General features: G+C 42.3%; 1 protein-coding gene across 1 annotated transcript in view; it reads left to right on the top strand.

The window, feature by feature from the left end:
• Window positions 1–2172: 2172 nt before the first annotated feature.
• The window catches only part of LOC140357899 (netrin-1-like), a 67040-nt gene continuing 58772 nt past the window's right edge, over window positions 2173–10440 (top strand). Inside the window, exons 1-2 of the mRNA XM_072442454.1 lie at window positions 2173–2274; window positions 2445–3526. Of these exons, the coding sequence (XP_072298555.1) occupies window positions 2524–3526 (1003 nt within the window). The 5' untranslated portion in view covers window positions 2173–2274; window positions 2445–2523. The remainder of the gene's footprint in view (window positions 2275–2444; window positions 3527–10440) is intronic.

The raw sequence follows: 10440 nt of genomic DNA, 5'->3' as shown, positions 1-10440 counted from the left end.
CAGTGCCGCGGTTCCTGAAACTGCTGGGCCATTTGACCGCGCCGCGGCTCTGCAGCCACGGCCTTAAAAAAAAAGAGGCATCCAGGAACATCTGATAAGTTTCAAAATGTAATACAGAATAATAATGTACAGGCTTTTCTTAAACAAAGACTTGAGGGGCTTCAGAGTGCTCTCATTTGTCTGGAACCATACGTATGACTAATTACTATAATCAGATGAGGCTTTACATGTCTCAAGATTGACAAGTTAAATTTTATAATAATATTGTTTGCTTTATACTTTAGTCTTTGAAAGTTAATTTGGGTCTAAGATTATTCCACACATCTAATCCCTCTCCATTGACAGTCTGTCCCCCCCTGCTGGCTGACATGAGAAAGACATGCTGTAGACTACTATAATTACTATAACTACTATAACTACTAATACTACTATAACTACTATAATTACTATAACTGACTAAACAGCAGCAAAAAAAACATAAACCATACGTTTTCTGTATGAACAGCTTAACAATGACATCACAGACAGAAAACATGAAAACAACTGACTGAGTTTTAATTAAATGGTCTGTCTTCTTATCATCATTCCCTTCTTCTTCCCTCTCTCTCCTCCCTCTCTCTGTCTCTCTCCTCCCCATCTATCTTCCCCTCTCTATCTTTTTCTCCTTGTCTTTCTAATTCTCTCTTCTCCCTCTCTCTCTCTCTCTCTCTCTCTCACACTCTCTTTGCCTCTCTTTCATCATTTTGTCTCTCTCATCCCTCTCTCTCTTTCCCTCCCTCTCTCTCTATCTTCTCCCTCTCTTTTCTCTCTCTCTCTCTCTCTCTCTCTCTCTCTCTCTCTCTCTCTCTCTCTCTCTTCTCTCTCTCTCTCTCTCTCTCTCTCTCTCTCTCTCTCTCTCTCTCTCTCTCCTCACTCTCTCTCTCTCTTTGCCTTTCTTTCATCATTTTGTCTTTCTCATCGCTCCCTCTCTTTCCCTCCTCCCTCTCTTTCCTCTCCCCTGGTCTTGTCTTCCCTCATGTGGGTTGGGTATGGATGTATAGGCATACTCTCAAATATAGGTATAAAAAAGCAATAAAGACATTATCAATATCAATCAATATTTTACAGTTTTTCACAATTGTTAACACCCGTTTCTCAAAACAATAACGGCTTTTTTCAAACTGAACACACAGATCTGAAAACCTCACACACAAAATGCTAAACCTGCCAAATGACACACACATACCATTCATTGAGTACACACAACTAAGCATTTGTCTGCACACTACCAACATTTACAGCACACTTAGGCGCAAAGCTGAAAACACAATTATAGAAACAGAACACACCATATGAATGACATGTAAAATGTCTGTAGGTCTTAACTTTTGTAAACTAAAAAAGCACACAAATATGCAACATGACCATGCCTCCACACTGACGTCGCCACAAGATTTTACTTGAAGTGGGTTCAACGACTGAACATTGTGTGTAGTGTTTTGAATATTTGTGTGTTATAGGTTGATGCTTTGAGATTTTACTTGAGAACTGTGTGCAACAACCGAAAATTGTGTGTAGTGTTTTGACAGAAGGTGATTTGTAATTGACATCAGAGTGTAAAGAAGGAAAGTCAGAGTCTAATGCAGATAAGGGAGTGTGAAGTACTGTCAACTTGGGGCGAGCGATTGGTACATGAGGTGATGGTTGTGCAAATTGTTTATTAACAGTACAGTAGGTTTTTTTGATTATTCTACCTGTTTTTCCTGGCCTTGTAAATGTACCAGTGATAAGTTAGAGCTATGAAAGCGCAGCATGAATCCAGCTGATGTTCAGTTAGTCCGGACAGTCACTCATCCACCAGGTGGCGCTGCTGCACTCCTCATCCCCCTCAGAATGTGGATCAGAGAGCGCTGTGGGTATGACAAGGGCTGATGGGACATGAGAGGGAGGGAGGGCGAGAGAGGAGAGGAGAGAGGGAGGAAGGGAGAGGAGAGAGGAGAGAGGGAGGAAGGGAGAGGAGAGAGGAGAGAGGGAGGGCGAGAGAGGAGAGAGGGAGGAAGGGAGAGGAGAGAGGAGAGAGGGAGGAAGGGAGAGGAGAGAGGAGAGAGGGAGGGCGAGAGAGGAGAGAGGGAGGAAGGGAGAGGAGAGAGGAGAGAGGGAGGAAGGGAGAGGAGAGAGGAGAGAGGGAGAGAGAGAGTAACTGAACACTTGCTCTGACACAGCCTGAGACACAGAGGTGCGTCTCAGAGCGTCCCGCTGCAGCCTCAGTCTGAGCCGGAGTTTGAGCCGGAGTTTGTCCAAAGTGAGAGCGGCACAGCGCGGCAGAGAGCGGCACAGCGCGGCAAAGAGCGGCAGAGCGCGGCAAAGAGCGGCAGAGCGCGGCAGAGAGCGGCACAGCGCGGCAAAGAGCGGCAGAGCGCGGCAGAGCGCGGCAGAGAGCGGCACAGAGCGGCACAGAGCGGCAGAGCGCGGCAGAGCGCGGCAGAGAGCGGCACAGAGCGGCACAGAGCGGCACAGCGCGGCAGAGCGCGGACACAGGTGAAGATGCAGCTGTGGCTCGCCCTGCTCACGGTGTGCGCGTGCGGCCGGTGCGCGCACGGGGGCTACGGGCTCAGCATGTTCGCGGCGCAGTCCTCTCCTCCGGACCCCTGCTACGACGAGAACGGCAACTCGCGGCGGTGCATCCCGGACTTTGTCAACGCGGCTTTTGGGAAAGACGTGCGCGTGTCCAGCACGTGCGGGACCCCCGCGGCGCGGTACTGCGTGGTGAGCGAGAAGAGCGAGGAGCGCACGCGGGACTGCCACACGTGCGACGCGTCGGACCCAAAGAAGTGCCACCCGGCCGCGTACCTCACGGACCTGAACAACCCGCACAACCTGACGTGCTGGCGCTCCGAGACCTACGTGCAGGCGCCGCAGAACGTGACGCTCACGCTGTCCCTGGGGAAGAAGTTTGAGGTGACATACGTGAGCCTCCAGTTCTGCTCCCCCCGACCCGAGTCCATGGCCATCTACAAGTCCATGGACTACGGCAAGACCTGGATGCCCTTCCAGTACTACTCCACACAGTGTAAGAAGATGTTCAACCGGCAGAACCGGGCCGTGATCACCAAACAGAACGAGCAGGAGGCGGTGTGCACGGACTCGCACACGGACATGCACCCGCTCACCGGAGGACTCATCGCCTTCAGCACGCTGGACGGACGGCCCTCCGCGCACGACTTTGACAACTCCCCGGTGCTGCAGGACTGGGTCACGGCCACCGACATAAAGGTCATCTTCAGCCGGCTGCACACGTTCGGGGACGAGAACGAGGACGACTCGGAGCTGGCGCGGGACTCGTACGCGTACGCCGTGTCGGACCTGCAGGTGGGCGGCAGGTGCAAGTGCAACGGGCACGCGTCAAAGTGCGTGAAAGACCGCGAGGGCAGCCTGGTGTGCGAGTGCAAGCACAACACCGCGGGGCCCGAGTGCGACAGGTGCAAACCCTTCCACTACGACCGGCCCTGGCAACGGGCCACGGCGCGCGAGGCCAACGAGTGCGTGGGTAAGTGCTCCGCTCCACGCGCACGGGCACGGTGAGGTTTAGAGAAGGTCCAGAGTCTGTGAGCTTTAGAGAAGGTCCAGAGTCTGTGAGGTTTAGAGAAGGTCCAGAGTCTGTGAGGTTTAGAGAAGGTCCAGAGTCTGTGAGCTTTAGAGAAGGTCCAGAGTCTGTGAGGTTTAGAGAAGGTCCAGAGTCTGACACGGTGAGCTTTAGAGAAGGTCCAGAGTCTGTGAGCTTTAGAGAAGGTCCAGAGTCTGACACGGTGAGGTTTAGAGAAGGTCCAGAGTCTGTGAGCTTTAGAGAAGGTCCAGAGTCTGTGAGCTTTAGAGAAGGTCCAGAGTCTGTGAGGTTTAGAGAAGGTCCAGAGTCTGTGAGGTTTAGAGAAGGTCCAGAGTCTGTGAGGTTTAGAGAAGGTCCAGAGTCTGACACGGTGAGCTTTAGAGAAGGTCCAGAGTCTGTGAGCTTTAGAGAAGGTCTAGAGTCTGACACGGTGAGGTTTAGAGAAGGTCCAGAGTCTGTGAGCTTTAGAGAAGGTCCAGAGTCTGTGAGGTTTAGAGAAGGTCCAGAGTCTGTGAGGTTTAGAGAAGGTCCAGAGTCTGTGAGGTTTAGAGAAGGTCCAGAGTCTGTGAGCTTTAGAGAAGGTCCAGAGTCTGTGAGGTTTAGAGAAGGTCCAGAGTCTGACACGGTGAGCTTTAGAGAAGGTCCAGAGTCTGACACGGTGAGGTTTAGAGAAGGTCCAGAGTCTGTGAGCTTTAGAGAAGGTCCAGAGTCTGTGAGCTTTAGAGAAGGTCCAGAGTCTGTGAGCTTTAGAGAAGGTCCAGAGTCTGTGAGGTTTAGAGAAGGTCCAGAGTCTGACACGGTGAGCTTTAGAGAAGGTCCAGAGTCTGTGAGCTTTAGAGAAGGTCCAGAGTCTGACACGGTGAGGTTTAGAGAAGGTCCAGAGTCTGTGAGGTTTAGAGAAGGTCCAGAGTCTGTGAGGTTTAGAGAAGGTCCAGAGTCTGTGAGGTTTAGAGAAGGTCCAGAGTCTGTGAGGTTTAGAGAAGGTCCAGAGTCTGACACGGTGAGCTTTAGAGAAGGTCCAGAGTCTGACACGGTGAGGTTTAGAGAAGGTCCAGAGTCTGTGAGCTTTAGAGAAGGTCCAGAGTCTGTGAGCTTTAGAGAAGGTCCAGAGTCTGTGAGCTTTAGAGAAGGTCCAGAGTCTGACACGGTGAGCTTTAGAGAAGGTCCAGAGTCTGTGAGCTTTAGAGAAGGTCCAGAGTCTGACACGGTGAGGTTTAGAGAAGGTCCAGAGTCTGTGAGCTTTAGAGAAGGTCCAGAGTCTGACACGGTGAGGTTTAGAGAAGGTCCAGAGTCTGTGAGCTTTAGAGAAGGTCCAGAGTCTGTGAGGTTTAGAGAAGGTCCAGAGTCTGTGAGCTTTAGAGAAGGTCCAGAGTCTGTGAGGTTTAGAGAAGGTCCAGAGTCTGACACGGTGAGCTTTAGAGAAGGTCCAGAGTCTGACACGGTGAGGTTTAGAGAAGGTCCAGAGTCTGTGAGCTTTAGAGAAGGTCCAGAGTCTGACACGGTGAGGTTTAGAGAAGGTCCAGAGTCTGTGAGCTTTAGAGAAGGTCCAGAGTCTGACACGGTGAGGTTTAGAGAAGGTCCAGAGTCTGTGAGCTTTAGAGAAGGTCCAGAGTCTGACACAGTGAGGTTTAGAGAAGGTCCAGAGTCTGTGAGCTTTAGAGAAGGTCCAGAGTCTGTGAGCTTTAGAGAAGGTCCAGAGTCTGTGAGCTTTAGAGAAGGTCCAGAGTCTGACATTGCCCCGTTATGAAGTGAGATAAAGTGCCGGAGGAAACAGTCTTTTTACGCATGACACTTTTGATTCAGAGAAAGAATAATGCGCGTCTTCTCTGAGCATGTCGCCTTGGTAACATAATGCATTTATTTATCTATGGGACAGTGCACATTAATGAACATCTGCTGTGCTGGATTATAGCTAAAGAATCATTTCTGAGGCGCACTTTCATTTACACAATGGTCAGTTTATTAAGTGAACAAATTGAATATTTTGGCAGAAACGTTGAACTGTTGAATGGAATGAAGTTACTGACTAAACTCGTAGATTTACAATTTGTTGATTTTTTAAAAGAATATAATAGAAACCCACACATAATATAAACTCCACTATAGCATAAATTAGTGTTTGTGTGAAAATTCTAATTGCAAGACTGGTAAATAGCTGGTAAAATAATAATAATAATAATGACTATAATAATAATAATAATAATAATAATAATAATGATCGTAATAATAATAATAATAACAATAATACTAAACAAAACTCTGGTCCGTGCGTAATGACGCATGGCGCAGTTGGACAGCAGTGTTCACACGCACCAAAGTCTGATCATTCTTATGTGTGAGTAATCGGATTACATTCTGATTGTTTACACCTGTGCATGTTTACATGTTTACATGTTTGCATGTTTGCATGTTTACATGTTTGCATGTTTGCATGTTTACATGTTTGCATGTTTGCATGTTTACATGTTTACATGTTTGCATGTTTACATGTTTACATGTTTGCGTGTTTGCGTGTTTGCATGTTTACATGTTTGCGTGTTTGCATGTTTACATGTTTACATGTTTGCATGTTTACATGTTTACATGTTTGCATGTTTACATGTTTGCAAGTTTACATGTTTACGTGTTTGCATGTTTGCATGTTTACATGTTTACATGTTTACATGTTTACGTGTTTGCGTGTTTGCATGTTTACATGTTTACATGTTTGCGTGTTTGCGTGTTTGCATGTTTACATGTTTGCGTGTTTGCATGTTTACATGTTTACATGTTTGCATGTTTACATGTTTGCATGTTTACATGTTTACATGTTTGCATGTTTGCATGTTTACATGTTTACATGTTTACATGTTTACGTGTTTGCGTGTTTGCATGTTTACATGTTTACATGTTTGCGTGTTTGCATGTTTACATGTTTGCGTGTTTGTATGTGTACATGTTTGCATGTTTACATGTTTACATGTTTACATGTTTGCATGTTTGCATGTTTACATGTTTGCATGTTTACATGTTTACATGTTTACATGTTTGCATGTTTACATGTTTACATGTTTGCATGTTTACATGTTTGCATGTTTACATGTTTGCATGTTTGCATGTTTACATGTTTGCATGTTTACATGTTTACATGTTTGCATGTTTACATGTTTGCATGTTTGCATGTTTACATGTTTGCATGTTTACATGTTTACATGTTTGCATGTTTGCATGTTTGCATGTTTACATGTTTACATGTTTGCATGTTTACATGTTTGCATGTTTGCATGTTTGCATGTTTACATGTTTGCATGTTTACATGTTTGCATGTTTACATGTTTACATGTTTGCATGTTTACATGTTTACATGTTTGCATGTTTGCATGTTTACATGTTTACATGTTTACATGTTTACATGTTTACATGTTTGCATGTTTACATGTTTACATGTTTGCATGTTTGCATGTTTACATGTTTACATGTTTGCATGTTTACATGTTTGCGTGTTTACGTGTTTACGTGTTTGCATGTTTGCATGTTTGCATGTTTACATGTTTACGTGTTTACGTGTTTACGTGTTTGCATGTTTACATGTTTACGTGTTTGCATGTTTGCATGTTTACATGTTTACATGTTTACATGTTTACATGTTTACGTGTTTGCATGTTTACATGTTTACGTGTTTGCATGTTTACATGTTTGCATGTTTGCATGTTTACATGTTTACATGTTTGCATGTTTACATGTTTACGTGTTTGCATGTTTGCATGTTTACATGTTTACATGTTTACATGTTTACGTGTTTGCGTGTTTGCATGTTTGCATGTTTGACAAGGGAAATGATGGGGAAAAGGGCACACGGATGTGCAGTAAAAAGGAAAAATAAAATGTTAAAGATTGAAAGAGTAATTTTAATATTCATTATATTTTTCAACAATAACTATTTATTATTAATCTACTAACTTACTGTCACATTTCACCAGGTGATGTGATCAGATTTATTGTCCTCGTCAGTGTGGAAGAAGTACTACATTTAGTTAATTAAGTAAAATGTGGTGATTTTGAAGAATTGTCCAGATTTTTTAGTCAATTAATTTCTCTGTGTTCCTTCTTCTTCTTCTTCTTCTTCTTCTTCTTCTTCTTCTTCTTCTTCTTCTTCTTCTTCTTCTTCTTCTTCTTCTTCTTCTTCTTCTTCTTCTTCTTCTTCTTCTTCTTCTTCTTCTTCTTCTTCTTCTTCTTCTTCTATATATATATATATATATATATATATTTATATATTTATATATGTGTGTGTCTATTTTCGTTTGCTCAAAGGGGGCTTGAACTCTAAATCTTTTAACAGGATGTCACAGTGAATTAATTGCACGAAATAAAAACCTTACAGACAGTACTTACTGATATAACTTTGTTTATAGTATAATGTACAGTTATACCTGTTCTATAACACAACAATAAAACACTTATGAACATCTAATTTCTAATGTGTAAGAACATAATTTGATATGAATTATTATTATTATTAATTTAATGTATTGATTTAACGCTTATTTATGTGTTTTTCTTACTTTACTGCTAATTAAATTGACACTTTAAACTGCCACATATTATTAGCATGATGCTTGGGCATTTTTGTACATGAAAAGGGTGAATATGGGTAAAAATGGGACACTTTTTGTTGAGAAAGAAAGAGGCACATGACACACAGAAGTATTGAGAAGTATTGTAACATGATTGCAACATGATGAGGTGGAACAAGGTGTTTAAATTTTACTTTATTTGGTGGGAGAATATCTGCTGTAAATGTAAATGATCAAGTGTTTCTTGTGACGAAAAGCCCTTTTTGAAATAGATAATAGTAGAGCGCTCACTCACTATAGAGAAATCCAAACGTTTGACAGAATTTACAACAAACACATTTTTCCAATCTTTCTAACATAATCTCAACAAAATAAAAGTATTTTGTTACTTAAGCAAAAGTATAGATAGAGGTGCAACAATATAAAAGTGCTGCGTAAAATAATCTACTTAATTAAAAGTATTGAAGTAGCCATTTGAAAATGTACTTTTAGAGTAAAACGTAAACTTATTCACACATATTAAACTAATTTAAGGGTCAAGTGTGGTGATTTTGATATTGAATTGTCAACAGCAGCCACTGAATCAATAACTTCATTTTCTGATTATTTTTACTTATATCTTTCTGTTTGCTCAAACCCAGGACTAGAAGTAAAAACCTTCTGGCAAATTGTCATAATAACTTAAAAACACAAGAAAAGTACTTCTACTTTTCAGTCCAGTCAAATAATCGAGTAAAAAGTATAGGTACCTGCTCTCAAATGCACTGAAGTAATAAGTATGTCAGTTAAGTACAGATACCTTAAAATGTACAGTACTTTTATACTTTGATTCTTTCCACCACTGTTTCTTGAAAACCGTTATGGAATTTCCTTGTGTGATGTCATTATCTGCAACCAGGAAGTGAAATTATAAACCTAAAAAATAAAATATACACTTTTAGCAAAATCTTCAAATCTTCTTAAAGGGGCTGTATCAGATTGTTTTCATGTAATTAAGTCCATTTGTTTCAGTACAGATATATTGTAAAAGCATCTATTCAGCTAAAATAAAAAAAATATCGTTTGCAAAGCAGGAAGTGCGCTATTAGCATGCTAGTTGTTGTTAGCTAGTTCTGCTTTTCATGTTTTTAAGACAGTAAAAATCAGGTACAGCACTTTCAACTGCATTTTCACCATCTTATACACTTTAAACACAACTCTGGGTATTAATAAATGAGAAAATAAATCACTGAAAGCCACACTATTGAAAGAACGCTTATGCTAACACGTAACGTTATGACGAGGGGCGGCGCTAGCTCAGTTGGCACCTTTGTACCTGGAACACGGATGGATTACACAAACATTATTGAAAACGAAACAGATTTGCAGATTAGGACACGTTTAATGTTTTTCCACCTAAACTAGGAAGTTACACTACATACCTTTTTCAGACCACATTCCCATTTCAATCATTGTCGTTTACCGATCCCGCAAACCACATTCACATACCATTAAGTTACATTCAGAGCAATAAAAAAAAAGAATAATAAAACACATGTGGTGAATGATTTTAGCAGGACACTATAGCGCCCCTTTAACCAACTGTGGGAAAACGGCGCTTGCCAAAAACGCTGCTTTACTCCACTCCAACGTGTCATTTTGCACTTGTTCAAATGGAAATATATTTTTGCTGTCAGCCCGCCATATCTTCTGTTTTAAAAGTTTGCATGTGGTTTTCCTCTTAGCTAATATGGCAATTTTAAATAAGCCCGATAATATCTAGAATTATATATAGCTTCCAGGGATAAGATCAGAAGGTAAATGTAATAGAAGCAAGCTTTCCTGTCACATGCAAAATGTTAGGATGAAAACTATTTGGCCAGTTTTATCAGGCCCAATTGTATTTGAATGGCAGCCAGAAGGTCTAGAGTAGGGTAAGTTACATGTGATCAGTTGTTAGTTGGAAGAAGGCCCAGTCAGTTCAATATGCAACACATTTTAGAGTAGTTTTCAGATGCTTTCAGTACTTTGATTTGAGTACTATATATATTTGTATTATTTTTTGTAAGTTTTGCTTCCTCTTCTATGTTGACATCCGCCTTAGATCTAATTCTGTTAGATCTGAGTGCTGCTTTTGACACTGTCGATCATGGGATCCTCTTACAGAGACTAGAGGAATGGGTGGGCATCACTGGCACTGCCCTGAACTGGTTAAGGTCCTATCTGGAAGACAGGAAGTACTTTGTTGAAATTGGTAGCTGTGTCTCAGACCACATGACCCTGACCTGTGGAGTGCCCCAAGGGTCAGTACTGGGTCCCCTTCTG

This window comes from Eucyclogobius newberryi, unplaced genomic scaffold (genome assembly GCF_026437365.1).
Source record: "Eucyclogobius newberryi isolate DKJ021-1_F unplaced genomic scaffold, fEucNew1.0.hap1 SCAF_13, whole genome shotgun sequence".
Classification (NCBI taxonomy): domain Eukaryota; kingdom Metazoa; phylum Chordata; class Actinopteri; order Gobiiformes; family Gobiidae; genus Eucyclogobius; species Eucyclogobius newberryi.
The sequence above is the reverse complement of the archived record's forward strand: the minus strand, read 5'-3'. Positions and strand labels throughout refer to the sequence as shown.